Raw genomic sequence first — 16,981 nt, 5'->3', positions numbered from 1 at the left:
TGGGGAGCTGAAAGCCCTGAGCAACCCCCAAGTCCCTGCCAGGAACCCTCAACTCCCTTGCGCCTACATCCCCTGGTAGATCCTCCCATGTCCCCGTCCTTGTCTTAGTCCAAAATCTTTACTTTTACTCTGTTTTGGGTGTATTGAAAGGACAAAAAGAGAATCCTTCCATGGGGAGAGAGGAGGATGTGGAGCCCCCAGCCAGGTGTCCTCCCAACACAGATCACCGGTGCCACGGATCACCAGGGCTCTGCCCACCCGGGATCCCTGGGGATCATCCAGCACGGATCCTCCCATGGGGGATAGAGCAGCACACGAAGCTCTTCCTGCCCTTGTGGCACTCATGGGTCTTCCCTTAGCGGTGCCTCTGTTGGTGTTCGTTCAAGGTTGAGCTCTGTGAGAAACTCTTCTCATGCTCTCATGCTTGATGCACTCATAGGGCTTCTGACACCACAAGGAGCAGGGCTGGGATGTGCTCTGGTGCCTGTGACACCACAAGGAGCAGGGCTGGGATGTGCTCTGGTGCCTGTCACCCCACAAGGAGCAGGGCTGGCTGTGATGATCTCTGGTGCGTGGGACATGACAGTGGGCTGGGCTGGCTGTGATTTGTTTGGTGCCTGTGAAATGCCAAGGGCAGTGTCACAGTGGGGCAGCTCTCCATGTCCCCAGCAGGTCACACTGTCCAGTGCAGCCCGTGCCAGCGGTCACTGCACACATGGGGGAGGCTGGGCTGGACAGGGGTCAGGGCAGAAACGCCGCCCCCAGAACTGAGCTCTCCCCCTGCCTCTGGGGCCCAGCCCCTGGTGGGAGCATCTTGGGCAGGGCACGGGGCTGCTGCTGGGCCAGGGGGACAGGCCTTGCCCCCTGCCAGCTGCCTGGGCCCCTCTGATGTCTGTCCCACATCCCTGTGGCTCCTGTCCCCACTACTCCCCACCACCTTCACTCCCTCCGTCAAAGCCGCACTCAACGTCTTCACTGTGACCTCTGGAAACAAAGAAAAAATGAAGGAAAGGAAGTCTATTCAATTTACCTGTAGTGGATTTAATGTTTACCAGAATAATTTATTATTTTTTGTTCTACTGTAAGGTATGATTAGGAGAGAAGCAAAGCAGGATGAAACTTAAGGGACATAAAGACAGGTTTATTAACACCCTATTAAAAAACAAGAATCAAATGAAACTTCCAAAACACCCTTCCCTTCCCTTAGAAACTGTTAACTTTCTTACAAAGAATGCAAAGAGGCAAAACTTAAAACTCCAGGTCAGTACTACTTATAAAATAGTGTTTCATTCAGTTTTTTAGGAGAGAGAAGGTTTTCCTTATTTGTTCTGGTAACTTTTCACAGGAGAAACAATCTGCTTGTTGCCTCCACGTCTCACAAAAGCAGCCCGCCCAGGAACTTTTGCAGTTGAGGACCTCCTATATCATGTAGCCTTTCCTGTGACTGCATATAGGCGGTAGACTTTCACATATTGGGGTGTCACATTTTAAAGATACACGACTCAAAGGCAAAGAATTTTTCATCTCAAGGAACTGAGATATTTTCTCAATTCTTCACTAGCACAGAACTCTTCTTATCTTTCTCTGTTCAAACATCTTACAAGATCACTAAATTACAGCTTCTAGTTTAATATTCATTCAGTAAATCACAAATACCTTTGCCCCAAAGAAATTCACAAATCATCTCCCCAATTCATATTGTCCGTGATTTAAAGGACTACTTTAGCATATTCATATTACAGTTTGTTACCACAACTCGTAGGAAGTTTCAGCCTAGAACTAAGGCAACTTGTCATCTCTTCAACCACAGGAGACACTCTTCTTTCAGTGACTTAGATATTTTGATATTGTCTCTTTACATATCTCTAATTTGGCCTTTTCTCTCTTTGAGAACTGTTAGAACTTTAAAAGCTTCATCCATGTTAGGAAAGAGTTAAATTTTCTCAGGCCTGCAGTGGTAACATGATCTCTGCCGAGCTGCAGGGCTGCAAAGGCATGCTGACTGGGGGGGCTGGTGGATGTTTTCCCTTCCACGCGGTCTCATTTAGGGTGGCTCAGCTCAAAGTTGTAAGGAAATTTCAGGCTTTCTTTCTCTGCTACTAGCTGCTACAAAGCCTGGCCAGGGGAAAGGGGGCTCAAGCGGCCCGGGCCGCTCCCTGTGTGGGCGGCGGCTCCCGGAGGCCTGGCCGGGCCCAGCCTGGCCGCCCAGAGGGCAGCGGGGCCTGAGCAGGCCCCCTGCCACCCCAGAGTTACCTTGTGGCCAGCAGCAAGGAAGACAGCTTCCCGGGCTGATTTTATGCTTGTGTGACACAGAGGGGTATTTAACTGGCTACTCTGGTCATCCATCTTGAAAGCCATTCAACAATTGGTTGTTACTGTCTGTACTAAACTAACACTACTCTGGCTGGATGCCAGACTCCCACCAAAGCTGGGAGCATGAGAACCTGCTCCAGGGTGAGCTCCTCTCCACAGGTTTTCAGGTCCCTGCCAGGTCCCTGCTCCAGCACAGGTTTCTCATGGGGTCACAGCCTCCACTCAGGCATCCCCCTGCTCTGGCAGGGGCTCCTGCTGGCGCTGCAGGTGCCTCTCTGCACTCCGTGCCCTCCATGGGCTGCAGGGGCCCAGCTGCCTCACCAGGGACTGCAGCACAGAATCTCAGGGCAATCAGCTCCAGCACCTGCAGCAGCTCCTGCCCCTCCTCCTGCCCTGCCCCGGGTGTGTGCAGAGTTGTTCCTCTCACATGTTCTTACCCTGCTCTTCCCTGATCAGTTATAACTCCATGATAAGCAATTTTCTTTTCCTTAAATCTGTTATCCCAAAGGTGTTAACACCATTTCTAACTGGCCCAGCCTTAGCCTGCGGCCAGTCTGTCATGGACCCGGCTGGCATGGCCTCAGCAGGACACGATGGAGCTGCTGCTTCCAGCAGCCTCTCCCAGAAGGCACTCCTAGAGCCCACCCTTACCAAAAGCTGGCCATGCCATCCTAGTATAAGTATGGTAGGGTTTTTCATTACCATTATTAATTCTTCTTATTGTGATTGTCTCTATTTTGCTATGAATATTATAGTTATTATTGTTACTAGTATTTTTTTGTCTTCTTTGCTCTATATTAATCGTGGCTATAGTAGAACTTGAAACAAAAATTCTTTATTGCAACGAGAAGTTATAATATATCCTGTTCGGTGTCATTGCTGTGTGTGAAGCTGCTGCTGCCAGGCCTCCCTATTTCCTTGGTTCTGGAAATTCAAAGACATTGCCAGTGGGAGAAGCTTGTTTTCTAATGTTGTTGACTTTCTCAGCTTCAGTTCATATTTGTGATTTTATACCAAAAGATATACCACCTGAGTCCTGGGTCAAGGGTCCCAAATTCCTTGCCTCACCACTATCTAGTTGCACGCCTGTACCTATAAGGTCCCAGACCTGAAGTAACCAGGCTGTATAAGCCTCATGTCCCCGTCATTCAAGATCTTTTTGCAGATTACGGAGACTTTCATATGTCAGGGACTCAATGATGATATCAACCTCTGGCTCCCCTGCGGGTTGTGAGGGCCCTCCTTTCTTACCCTTGTTGCCTGGGTGCTCTGATTTCACTTTGTACTTCTTTGTTTCCACAGGGGCCACTGCTGCTGGCTGTGGCTGCCCCTGTGGTTCAGCTGGAACCTGGACGGTTGTAACGTCTGTGGGTTCCACTGCTGCACCATCAGACTCTGCTTTGTTGGGGCAGGGGGAGGGTTTCCCAGCAGCTGGGGCTAATGAGGCTACTACCCGGGAAACGTACTCCCTCAGCATCTGGCCCATCTCACGGATCTCCTTCACCCAATCTGGGTGGTTTATTCCTGAGGCAGGCTGTGGGGCAGGGTCAGGCTGTGGGGCAGGGTCAGGCTGTGGGGCGGGGTCAGGCTGTGGGGCTGTATCCTTATCCCCTAGGGTAAGTATCAGGGTGGTTATCCAGGTCAGTCTCCCCTTATCTCTAAATGCTAAACAGAACAGGCATACCAGCAACACCAGCCACTGTATGATATCATTAGTATTCAGAGATTTGAACCTTTCAAAGACTGGTGGGGTAGACCCAAAGAACTGGGTGAAGGGTTGGGAAAAGGTTTCCCCTGGTGTCATTTCCTCACAGTAGGTACCATTGTTAAAATAACCTCAAACCCACACAGTTAGTGTATGATAGCCCTGAATCCATGTGCCTGCCTTCCAGAGGAAGATAAAAATCCACAAATTCCTCATCTTGTTAATCCATATAGCAAACTGGATGACAGCCACAGTAGCCTTAGTTACAGGGCCCGTGTTTAGATAAGGGCCTGCAAATGGGAGAAATACGGTCACCACCACATGCCACCGGAGCCAGGGTAAGCCAGACTACATGATATCCAGTGCACAAGAATGTGGGCACTTAAGAACTGTTATTCCTTTTTCCTCTAAATTCCCTCGTGCCCCACATTGGGTAGCAAATTCTGTCTTGGTTTGAAAGACTGGTATCTGCCAGGGAGGGGCAGGGCCTCTCTAGGAATGGGGAATTCCAATCCCTCCTCTCAAGTTATTACAATTTAGAAAATTAAAGGAGTTTTTTCAGGCAGATATGGGGAAAGAAATAATGGTTCTTTACTAGTAAATTTAACAGGACAAACAAAACAACAACTACAGTAATAATAATCAGAACCAAGTACCTCGAGGGGCTTTGTTTCACAAGCCTGGGGCAGTCTGATCTCTTGGGCCCCTCCCCAAGAGCACCAGGCTGGAACAGTGGGACACTCCGGGGCTGATGGCTGGAAATGGCAGGTTGTCACCTGCAGGCAAAAGGGGCGTGTGTCCTGGCAGGCAGAAAGGGGGTGTCCTGGCAAAGTGAGCAGTGCTGAAGAAGCCGCGGTGGCTGGACGCGGCCGGCCCAGCTCCAGCGGGGCAGGCGAAGGGGCTCCAAATTCCTGGGCACTCCAGCAGATGATGGATGGTGGTAGAATTCCTGGGACCGGACCCTCTGGTAACAGTGGACTCTTCACACAGCAAACAGCAGCCTGACCATGTCTCTCCGATGCCCAATGCCGAGAGCAGCAAAAAGCACACTCAGCTCCCGGAGCACTGTGCTTTTCCCTCCCCCAAACTTAAGTGATCTTCTCCCACCCTTGGCCACTTCTTTTGTGTGGGTCAAGCACTGTCTAAGCATCAGTCTCTTAGCAACTCATGGGGGAAGGGGGGGGAATTCTATGGGAAAAAAAAACCCCCAAACCTCACCCCCAACACCAAGGCTCCCAGTCGGAGAACATAAGGGTAGATCTGGGTCACCCAGGGCCAATAAAGACAGTAATAATACCAGGAAACCTGGAATACCACTAGACAACAGAAAGTGTTACTACTGGGGAGAGGTAGGACATCTGAGAACTTGTAAAAAACTTTTGTTTGATGAAGTGATTGCTCAAGAACAGGAGACCCTAGAGAAGATTTTAAGGGGTGATGATTAGGGGTGTAAGGGGCTTTACACACTAGGGGACCCAGTGAGTGATCAAGAGGAGCCCCTGGTAAATTTTGAAGTGGGTCCCCAAAATGAAGAATTTGAGTTTCTAGTCGATACAGGAGCAGATTGATCTAGCATAAGAAAACTCTCAGCAGGAGTCACCATTGGGAGAAAGGTCTGCCAAGTGTTAGGAGCAAAAGGAAAACCATTCAAAGCCTCAATAGTTGCGAATGTCGAAATAAGAGGGAACTCAAGACAATGCTTTGCTGACTTTATCTATCTACTCAATTTAGAAAGTAACCTATTAGGAAGAGACCTACAGGTCTAGGGGTGGGGTGGGAATCATGCCGAGAGATGGGAAGATGATAGCCCCAATTATGAGGCTAACTCAAGGGGACATAGAAGAGATAAATCCAGAAGTGTGGGCAGAAGAAGGAAGATGTGTTTATCTAGACATTCCACCAATACAGGCAGAAATTCAAAAAGATACCCCTCCCATCCAGGTTAAGCAATATCCAATATCCCCAGAAGGTAGGGAAGGATTAGTACCCGTAATTGAACATCTATTAACAGAAGGTATTTTAGAACCATGCATGTCTCCCCATAACACCCCCATACTGGCAGTCAAGAAGGCAGAAGGCAAATACAGATTAGTTCAGGAGCTAAGGGAAATAAAGAAAAGCACCATCACCAGGCACCCTGTGGTGTCCAAAGCCTACACTCTCTTAAGCGGAATCCCAAGAGAACACACCTGGTTTAACAATCATTGACCTAAAAGATGCATTTTGGGCATGGCCTTTAGCAAAAGAATGCCGAGACTGGTTTGCATTTGAATGGGAGTAACCCTGACAGGAGAAGGAAACAACAGCTAAGGTGGACATGCCTACCCCAAGGGTTTACAGAGTCCCCAAACCTCTTCAGGCAGGCATTAGAGGAATTATTGGAACAGTTTACCCCTGAGAGTAAAGTGCAAATTCTAGCGTATGTAGACGACCTTTTGATACCTGGTGAGGAACAGAGTGAGGTCAGGGGGACCAGCAGTCCACTTCTGAATTTCTTAGGGATAAAAGAAAGGCCTAAGAGTATGCGAGACAAGTTACCATTTGTAGAATCAGAGGTCACCTATCTAGGCCACATAACTGGAGGAGGATATAAGAAGTTAAGCCCTGAAAGAATCTCAGGCATCTTATCTATAGCAGCCCCCCAAACCAAAAGAGAGATAAGAAAACTCAGGCCTATTTGGGTATTGCAAACTGTGGCTAGATCGGTATACCCAAAGTGTCAAGTTTCTCTATGATAAATTAGTAGATCTTGAACCTGTGAGATGGACAGCTAAGGATGAATAACAGCCACAAGATTTAAAAGATATCTATCCTCAGCACCTTTCCTGAGTCTGCCTGACCTCAGGGAAGGGTTTGACTTGTTTATAAACACAGAAGGGGGAATTGCATATGGGGCGTTAACCCAGGAGTGGGGAGGGTGCAGAAAGCCAGTAGCCTACCTTTCAAAGGTCTTAGACCCAGTGGCTAGAGGGTGGCCAACCTGTCTCCAAGCAACTGCTGCTGCAGCTGTCCTAATAGAAAAGACCCAGAAATTACGCCGCAGAGAAATGTTAAAGTCCATACACCGCACGATCTTAAAATAGTCCTAAGCCAAAGAGCCCCGCAATGGCTGACAGACTCTAGAATATTAAAGTATGAAATCATCTTAATGAATACGGATGACTTAGAAGTAATCACCTCTAAAAGTTTAAATCCAGCACAGTTTCTCTCCTGAGAACCTTTACCCAAGTTGGAACATGACTGTCTTGAACTTGTAAACTTACAAACTAAAGTAAGAGAAGACCTGGAAGATGTACCCCTGCCTCATGGAAAAATATTATTCATTGATGGGGCCTCGAGAGTAGTAGAAGGGAAAAGAACTTCAGGATATGCTGTAATTGCTGTAACAGAGGGGAAAACCATGGAAATTGTAGAAAAAAGGGAAATTGCCTTCCAACTGGTCAGCCCAGTGCTGTGAGGTCTATGCATTGAAAAGGGGACTAGATCCACTAGAAGGAGATCAAGGGACCATCTGTACTGATTTGCGATATGCATTAGGGTTTGTCCACACCTTTGGAAAATTCTGGGCAGAGCGTGCATGCTTAAATTCAATGGGAAAGAACCTAGTGCATGAGGAATTAATAAGGTTAGTATTAGAATCCCTGCCTAAACCAGCAGAAATAGCGGTGGTGCATATAAGAGGACATCAGAAAGCGGATACCTGTGAAGTGAGAGGAAATCAACTGGCTGATCAGATAGCTGAAGAAGCAGCTCTAGATTTGGGGGAGCCAATGAGAATCCTTAAGCTAGATAGAACACCAGGTGAAAAGGAGTGAAAAGAAGAGCCATTATTCAGTGAGAAAGGATTAAAAGCAATAAAGGAATTAGGACTACGTCATGGGGAGCAAGGGGAGTGGCTGACACCTGATGGGAGCAAGTTTTTAAATAAGGCTCTAGCCCCAAGAATGCTAACAGAAATACACAAATTAACCCATTGGGGAATGCAAGGATTATGAAACCACTTTCTAAGGGAAAACCTGTCTATTGGGGCATATGATTTGGCAAAAGCAGTAACTAGAGGATGCATAATCTGTCAAAAGGTAGACCAAAAGGTAATGAGAAAGATCGCACCTGGGGGAAGGGAGCTAGCCCTGAGACCATTCCAAAACGTCCAAATAGATTTCACTGAGATGCCCCCTATGCAAGGATATAAACATTTGCTAGTAGTAGTAGATCACCTCACCCACTGCGTAGAAGCCTTCCCAACCAAGAAAGAAACAGCAGAAGTGGTCGCAAAAATAATTTTAGAACATATCATTCCCTGGTACGGGCTAATCAATAACATTGGCTCAGGCAGAGGACTACGCTTTGTTGCCCAAGCTTTACACAAAGTCATTGAGGCCCTGGGGATGAAATGGAGGCTGCACACCCCATGGCATCCCCAGAGCTCTGGAAGGGTGGAAAGGATGAATAAAACCCTCAAAAATGTGCTAACAAAACTAATTGCTGAAACTCAAATGAACTGGCTCAGGTGATTACCCCTCGCCCTCCTAGGAATCAGAACGAGACCTCAGTCAGACATAGGGGTCTCCCCCTATGAAATGATGTTTGGCCTCTCTTTCCTAAGAACTCCACACAGCTCAGGGGATTATTTAGAAGGGGAGACAACAACCCGGAAATACTTAGAAACCATTGGGAAAACACTAGAGAGTCTTAGGAATAAGGGATATCTCCCCCAGACCTCTCCCCTTGACCACAAAGGTGCACCAGATTAGCCCTGGGGATTGGGTACTGATCAAAAGGAATAACTCCCCATTCACCCCCAAATTTGAAGGCCCCTTCCAGGTGTTACCACACACACCACAGTGCGAACGCAAGAAGAACGCTGGATCCACATCAACTGAGTAAAAGGATCAGTGTCACCCCCTGACAACAGATTAGACCAAGCAGTACCACCTACAGATCATCCCAAGTGGGTCACAGTTCAAGGCTTGGGAAACCTTAAAGTGACTCTTAAGAGAAAGCCAAATATCAGCTAAAGATCACCACAGACCGACAAACTGGTTTTAGAATATGTTAAAGATTGATATACCAGTTAAAGGGTTCTAGTAATTTTTGTGGTTTGATATTTATAATTATTGTTGTCAGTTTATAATAGTTTGATAAATATTTCCGGAGTTTTCAAGTTTGTCAAAGTCCTTATTGTTAACGAAAGTCGTACTGTTCTTAAGAATTAAAATACCTCTTCTAAAGACCCCAACTTTGATGTGGACTAAATCTGCTACAGAGCATTTCCTAAGGACCACTAAATTAATAAAGAAGTGAGGATAAAGAAAAATCTCTGTTACCCACCCCCCCCTCCCCGAGAATTCCCCAGTCCCAGGAGGCAAGACCGGGAGAGCAAGTGAAGTCCGCCACACCAGAAATGGCTCACACCGGACTCTTGGGAGGGCTGGTGTTAGCCCTGCTCGTGGGTAGCACCCTAGAGAGTAGAGAAACAGCATGTACTGAGTGCTATCACCCTCTCGATGATGGGGAAAATCTCGGGTCTTTAATAAGAGTCCATAGCAACATAAACCACAGCTGTTTTAATCACTCCCAGTTAGCCACCTGTCAAGAAGATGGGAAAGTTTATTGGATTGCAAGAAATACAGCCTCGTTTAAGCAGTGTTTGCTTGGGGAATGCCCTGTAAGAGATGCCTAGTTCTGCTGCAAACATGAAGCCAACCAAGAACGATTAACAGACCTAGTAGAAGAAAAACTAACAGTGGTAACCAAATTTTTAAAAAAAGAAGACTTAGAAATACCCCTGGGGAAAAATTTATTCATAGATTTAGTTGAGAGGATCAGTAAGGAGTTAAATTTAACCAACTGTTGGGTTTGGGGAAATACCCAAATGACAGAAATTTAACCTTGGGTTGGGATTAGTCTGAGACCACTAGAGAGATTGAAATGGAAACAAGTAGAACAAGAACCTCAAATCACAGGGCAAAGAAGGAAGGAGGAATGGGACTTAAGGTCAAAGGTATTGGTGAAGAATGTATTATGAGGGAAAAGGTCTAAGACCCTAGTAGGAAAAATGGCCTGTAAAAAATATCTAATAACAAAAGATTTAAGCACTAGGTGGATTCCCCGAGAGCCAAATCGATACTGGTCCATTGGGAAGAACGAAAAAGGGTGCATTTACCATGAGGGGTACAGGCTGCATGAATGCGCCAAAAAAGGGATAAACCCCTTCTGGGGAATAAGAAAATTGTCCAAATACTGGGAATATCACTCAGAAATAAAAGATGCATTTTGGGAAGCCCCAATTTGTTTTGGATTTGTAGAAGCACAGCATACACCAAACTCCCAGGAGATGGGGCAGGGAGTTGCACCATAGCAATCATTAAACCCGCCTTCTTCCTACTCCCAAAAGAATCAGGGTCAAATCTGGGAGTTCAACTACACGATGATTTAAGAAAAACCAACTGAAAGAGAAGAAATATAATTGACATGGGGAGTACCCAAAAATAGAAAGGCAAAATCTGGACCCCAGAAAAAAGACTTAAAACTTATGGGCCAGTCACTTGGGCCCAAGATGGGTCTTAGGGATACTGCACCCCGATTTATATGCTCAATAGAATTATCCGACTCCAAGCAGTACTAGAATTTTTTTCCACCAAAACAACCCTCACCCTTGACGACATGAGTAACCAATTAACCCAGACCAGAGCAGCAATCTCTCAAATTCGGCTTGCTGTAGATGATTTACTAGCTGATGAAGGAGGAATATGTGGCAAATTTATTTCCTCGGACTGCTGCTTAGAGATCAATGACAGAAGCAAAGTGATCAAAAACATCTCCAAAGAGATATGCAAGGTAACATATGTCAGTACCCAAGAGTGGACTCCCCTAGTAGATACTAGTTGGTGGAAAAAAGCGGCTTTTATTATAGCTTGTGCATTAACAAGTTTACTGTTTCTACCCTGCCTATTCCCTTGCCTGGTTCGAGTAGTAACTTCCACAATCCAAGCACGTATACAAATCCCAGAAATGACCAATCAGAGACAAACTAGCATTATGAAGGTAGAGAGCCAAGAACAAGAACACAAAAACACCAAAAAGGTTTATGATCGGTACCAAAAATTGAGAAAACACTATTTCCGAGAGTCAGAAACTGCACACTGATGCAAGGCTGGAGCCTGATCAAAGAATTAGAGGGGGGAATTGTAAAAAATAAAGTTTCTAAAGGTTAATTACCCATTTCAATGTTAAGTTACACAGTTGTTTGTCAGAATGTTCTGTAAATGTCTCATAAGTTATGTAAGTTAATTAGTTCCTAGCTCGTATCCTGCCTCACCGTCGAGTATCGCCCTGCTGCTCCCTTTGTACCCATGATGGCAGATGCAAACATAAGACTCCCATAAGGCCTAGTATCTGGCAGAAGCTAAATGAGCAGACAAAAACCTCTAAAACCAATGAGCCCTAGTACCAATAAAGATCTAAACAACACCTTTAGATGAAGAAAACAGTAAAGAACGTCAGACCACCAACCAAAGCTTTTTGCCTTGTTGCCATGACCTGAACTGCACTTGATCAGCATGACACCCCTGGACCAAGAGCCAGCAAGTGTCTTCCTGGAGACTCTTGTGAGGCGAGAAGACCGAGATCCGCCATACAGAGATGGAGCTGATTGCCTCCTCCTCCGAGTCGCCACTGGAGCAGCAGCATGGTGCGCTGGGCCTCCTCTTCCCAGGCTGTTCTTTTAACAAAGGCTGAAATCACTCTGGAGCTGGTCTCCTGGCCCATTCATAACATGAGGCACAGCGGGTGCTGGCAGGAGGGGCTGCTCTGGCCAGCTGGGGGCCTCAGAGGAATGGCCAAAGCCTTGTGCTCTCTGCAGCTGGCCAAGGACAGCAGCGGGGCTGAACGGTTCGTGTGCCACCGCCAGCCCGAGATGTGGAGCCCTCAGGGCCCCATGCGAGAGGTGGCCCTGGGGTACAGCACCGGGAATGGGACAGGGAATAGGGAAAGGGTTTGGGAATGGGGACAGGGACTGGGAAAGGGGACAGGGATTGGGAAAGGGGACAGGGACCAGGAAATGGGGACAGGGATCAGAAATTGGGACAGGGATCAGAAATGGGCTGGAAATACAAGACAAGTAGTGAGAATGATACTGGGAATGAGGGCAGGGACCATGAATGGAACCAGGAATACGGGACTGGGAAAGAGAATTGGGACAGGGACTCAGAATACGGGACTGGGACGGGGAATGTGTCTAGGAATGGGGACAGGGACCGGGAATATGGGACTGAGTCTGGGAGTGGGGACAGGGTCATGGAATATGGGAATGGGACCAGGAATGGGACTGGAAATAAGAGACAGGGACTGGGAATAATACTAGGAATGGGGACAGGTACTAAGAATTGGGCCAGCTATACCAGAATGGAACTGGGAATGGGACCAGGAATGGGGAGAGGGACCAGGAGTGGCACTGGATAGTGACTGGGAATGGGGACAGAGACTGGGAATATAAGAATGGAAATAAGAGACAGCAATTCAGAATGATAATGGGAATGGGGACAGGGACCAAGAAGGAGACCTAAAATACCAGACTGGGACTGGGAAAAGGACAGGGAATACGAGACAGGGACTGGGACCAGGAGTGGCATGGGGAATGGCACCAGGGATGGGGACAAGAATTGGTAATGGGGATGGGGACTGGGAATAGGACTGGAAATATGAGACAGGGACTGGGAATGATAGTTGGAATGGGGACAGGGACCAAGAACGGGACAGGGAATATGGGACTGGGAGCAGGAATGGGATGGGGAATGGAGACAGTGACTGGGATTATGGGAGAGGGTCCAGAAATGAGACCAGGGATGGGAATATGGCAACGAGACAGGGAACATGGAAACAACAATTGGAGAGAGAATATGTGATGGGGATTAGGAAGGTGTGACAGGAATCAGAAATGGGAACACAGCAACGGGACTGGGATCAGGAATATGGGAATGGGACAGGGAATGAAAAAATGGAAATGCAGGACTTGCAGCAGGACCAGGAGTATGAGAACACGGCAGGGAATCGTGACTGGGAATATGGGAATGGTAGCCAGCCAGAGAATACAGGACAGCTACAGGGAATGAGACCAGGAATGGGATCCAGACTGGGATGGGAGCAGGATGAGACCAGGAGTGGGGTGACACGGGAAAGAGCAGGGGGCAATGCAAGTAACAGCGGGGAGAGGGGGAACCTGGACAGGGGACACTGGGAACCGGGACGGGGGACATGAGGACAGTTCCAGGGCAGGGGGTCCTTGATCAGCTGCCCCGGAACCTGTGCCAGGCTCTCCCAGAGCAGCTGGAGCCACTCGGCCTGGGGAGCCCAAAGGCCTGAGCAACCCCCAGTCCCTGCCAGGAACCTTCAACTCCCTGGCATCCAGCATCCCCCATATCCCCTGGAAGATCCCCCCATGTCCCCATCCTTGTCTTAGTTCAAAATCTTTATTTCTACCCCAGTTTTGGATGTTTTGAAAGGACGAAGAGAAATGAAAAGAAAATGCAGGCCATGGGGAGCCAGGAGGATGTGGAGCCCTCAGCCAGGTGTCCTCCCAACACGGATCACCGGCACCACGGATCACTGGGACTCTGCTACCGGGGTCACTGGGGTTCATCCAGCATGGATCCTTCCATGGAGGATGGAGCTGGAGCAGTGCATGAAGCTCTTTCTGCACTCAGGGCACTCACAGGGCATCCCTTAGTTGTGTGTGCGTAGGTGTTGAGTCAAGGTAGAGCTCTGGGTGAAGCTCTTGCCACACTCGGAACACTTGAAGGGTCTCTCCCCGGTGTGGATGCGCTGGTGGTCGATGAGGGCAGACTTCTCCCTAAAGCCCTTCCCGCAGTCGGGGCAGCGGAAGGGCCTCTCATCCGTGTGAATCCGCTGGTGCCTGAGGAGACAGGAGCTGGTCTGAAAACTCCTCTTGCATTCATCGCAGTGGTAGAGCCTCTCCCCAGTGTGGATCAGCTGGTGGCGGATCAGGTGGTAGCTCCGGCTGAAGCGCTTCCTACACTGACCACACTCGTAGAGCCCCTCCCCGGTGTGGTTCCTCTGGTGGGCAATCAGGGTGGAGCTCCGGCTGAAACTCTTCCCACACTCCCCACACTCATAGGGCCGTTCCCCCGTGTGGCTCCTCCGGTGGGAAATCAGAGTGGAGCGCTGTGAGAAGCTCATCCCACACTCGGGACACTCATAGGGCCTCTCCCCGGTGTGGATGCGCCGGTGGATGAAGAGGGATGAGTTGTTCTTGAAACACATCCCACAGTCAGGGCAGCGGAAGGGCCTCTCATCCGTGTGAATCCGCTGGTGCCTGAGGAGACAGGAGCTGGTGGGAAACCTCTTCTTGCATTGATCACACTCATAAGGTCTCTCCCTGGTGTGGTTCCTCTGGTGGCGGATCAGGCTGGAGCTCGAACTGAAGCTCTTCCCACACTGCCCACACTCATAGAGCCATTTCTCTGTGTGGATTCTTGAGTGTCGGATAAGGGAGGATCTCCACCTGAAGCTCTTCTCACATTTTGAGCACTTTTGGGGCTTCACTCCATCATGAAGCTGCTCAGGAACTCCCAGCTCTGAGTTCTGGTCATCTTCCTGGCCCAGGGTAGATCTTTCTTCCTCAGATCCCTGTGATTTGTGTTTGCAGCCCATCCTAATGTGAGATCTCTGGGGCTTTTCCTCCCCATTGGATTCCTGCGCTGCGGAGCCGCTCAAAACGGCCTCTTCCATGAGGTTCTGCCATGGGGATTTGTCCTCCCTGGTCTCCATCCTCAGCTCCTTGTCTGGGGGAGGAAGGACAAGAACAGGATGGGATTTGCCTCCGTGACACAGGGAAGGGGAAGGAGATGTCCTGCATCCAGGGGCCAGGCTGGGCTGGGAGATGGAGCAGGAGAGAGCGGGAAAGGGGCACTGACTTCCTCCTCACCTGCCTGGGGCTCCCAGATCATCTTCCTCTCAGCGTCCTCATCCATTGGGCCGAGGTTTAGGAATGGGAATTCCTAGTTTAGCAGGGAAAGCAAGGGCTGAGCGTGTTTGGTTTGATGGTCCCGATGCTCAAGTGCAGCTGCAGAAGTCAGCGCCCCTTTCAGCCTCGGGGGCCTGGAGCCCGCTTATGTCCAATCTCCTCCCACCCCTCCACGCTGCCGTGGGTCCCCCAGCTCCGGGATCGCCCCTCTGCGCTCTCCCCGCTCCGCGGCTCCCGCGTTCCGCCCCGGCTCTCCCGGCGATCCCCAAACCCGATATCGCCCCGCTGCCCGCCGGTACTGGGCCATCGCCACATAGGACCCCCCCCAAGATACCTCCAGGGCCATTTCCGGCTCGGTTTCGGGGTCCTGCAAGATCCAAACATTCCCTGGCCCGAAAAAAACTCACCCAGAGACACCCCGATGGTTTTGCGACGAGCTCCCCCTCCTCACTCACCGGCGGGCTCCGAAGGGACAACTTCCTCCCGCCCCTCCTGTTCCTACTCCACCTCTGTCCCTCCTATTCCTGCTCCTCCTTTTCCGGCCCCTCCTGCCTTGGCTTGTCTTCTTCCTCTCCCTCCTCTTCCTCCCGCTCCTCCTCCGTTCCCAGCACGGCCCGGGCGGTGCCGACACCTAAAAGCAGCCGCGCTCTGCCCTGGGGTGGTTCCAAAGCGGCCCCGCCCCGCGCGGCACTGGGAGCGATACTGGGAGCACCGGGAGCGATCTTGAAAGCAGCGGAAAGGAATTCGTAGCACTTCTCTTCCCAGTATCGCTCTTACTGGGAGCACTGGGAGGGAACTGGGAGCAAACAGCGCCCGGAGGCGGCTGCAGGCGGGGAGGGGCGGTACCAATCTAGAGGGCGTGGTTATGCAAATACAGGAGCGATGGCGCGCTGTGATTGGTGGGCGCGAGCAGGGCGGGGTTTCCCAGGTCAGGTGAGGGCCCCAGGGGCGCCGGAGCGATGGCGGCGGCGTCTGGTGAGGGGAGAGGGGACCTGGAATGGAGAGGAGGATGGGAATAGACACGCGGATGAGAATATGGGAACGAGACAGGGAAGATGGAAACAGCGACAGCAGAGAGAATATGGGATGACGATTAATGTTCCAAAATGTTGCAGTGAAACCCATCCGGGGCTGCGAGCTCTGCAGCTGGGCCTCCCCTGGGCTGCTGCGGCCCAGGGCCCAAAGGCCGCAGCTGCAGCCTTGCTCCTGTCCCAAGAACAGGAGCCTCCTGCAGGTCCATGTCCGCTCCATGTCTCCAGCATGAGGGAGGGCTCTGAGCCACAGCGGGTGCTGGCAGGAGGGGCTGCTCTGGCCAGCTGGGGGCCTCTGAGGAATGGCCAAAGCCTTGTGCTCTCTGCAGCTGGCCAAGGACAGCAGCGGGGCTGAACGGGCAGGCCTGGCAAGGGGAGCAGGAACACAAGAATGGGATCAGGACAGGGAATATGGAATTAGGAACATAGGAATGTCAACTAGAGAATACGGGACAGGGACTGGGAATGATTATAGGTATGGGATCCAGACTGGGTTGGGAACATGATGGGACCAGGAGCGGGGTGACAAAGGGGAGCGACAGCTGGGAGAGGGGGATCCTGGACAGTGGACACTAGGAACTGGGACAGGGGGACATGGGGACAGGTCCGGCGCAGGGGGTCCTTGATCAGCTGCCCCAGAACCTCCGCCAGGGTCTCCCACAGCACCCGGAGCTGCTTGGCCTGGGGACCTCAATGCCCTGAGCAACCCCCAAGTCCCTGCCAGGAAACCTCAACTCTCTTGTACCCAGCATGCCACACATTCCCTGGGGGATCCCCCCGTATCCCCATCCATGACTTAGTTTAACATCTTTATTTTTACCTGGTTTTGGGTGTTTTGAAAGCACAAAAAGAAATGAAAAGAAAATGCAGGCCTTGGGGAGACAGGAGAATGGGGAGCCCCCAGCGAGGTGTCTTCCCAACACGGATCACCGGCACCACGGATCACTG

At 50.0% G+C, this 16,981-nt stretch overlaps 1 protein-coding gene across 1 annotated transcript; it reads right to left on the bottom strand.

Annotated features, from left to right (window-relative positions):
• Positions 1–9,375: 9,375 nt before the first annotated feature.
• Positions 9,376–15,826, bottom strand: LOC120764608 (zinc finger protein 239-like). The gene is made up of 3 exons (XM_040088615.2): positions 15,410–15,826; positions 14,964–15,036; positions 9,376–14,820 (listed from the first exon to the last, which is right to left on the bottom strand). The coding sequence occupies exons 2-3, from the start codon at positions 15,007–15,009 to the stop codon at positions 13,742–13,744; spliced, it is 1,125 nt and encodes a 374-aa protein (XP_039944549.1). The 5' UTR covers positions 15,010–15,036; positions 15,410–15,826; the 3' UTR covers positions 9,376–13,741.
• Between the last annotated feature and the right edge of the window lie 1,155 nt (positions 15,827–16,981).

The sequence above is a fragment of the Hirundo rustica genome, chromosome 32, assembly GCF_015227805.2.
Source record: "Hirundo rustica isolate bHirRus1 chromosome 32, bHirRus1.pri.v3, whole genome shotgun sequence".
NCBI lineage: Eukaryota > Metazoa > Chordata > Aves > Passeriformes > Hirundinidae > Hirundo > Hirundo rustica.
The sequence above is the reverse complement of the archived record's forward strand: the minus strand, read 5'-3'. Positions and strand labels throughout refer to the sequence as shown.

What these genes read in the sequence shown, in the direction of transcription:
- LOC120764608 (XM_040088615.2), bottom strand. Translation starts at nt 15,009, where the DNA reads ATGGATGAGGACGCTGAGAGGAAGATGATCTGGGAGCCCCAGGCAG. An exon ending in GATCTGGGAGCCCCAGGCAG is followed by an intron (nt 14,821 to 14,963) that starts GTGAGGAGGAAG and finishes TTCCTCCCCCAG; the next exon opens with ACAAGGAGCTGAGGATGGAG.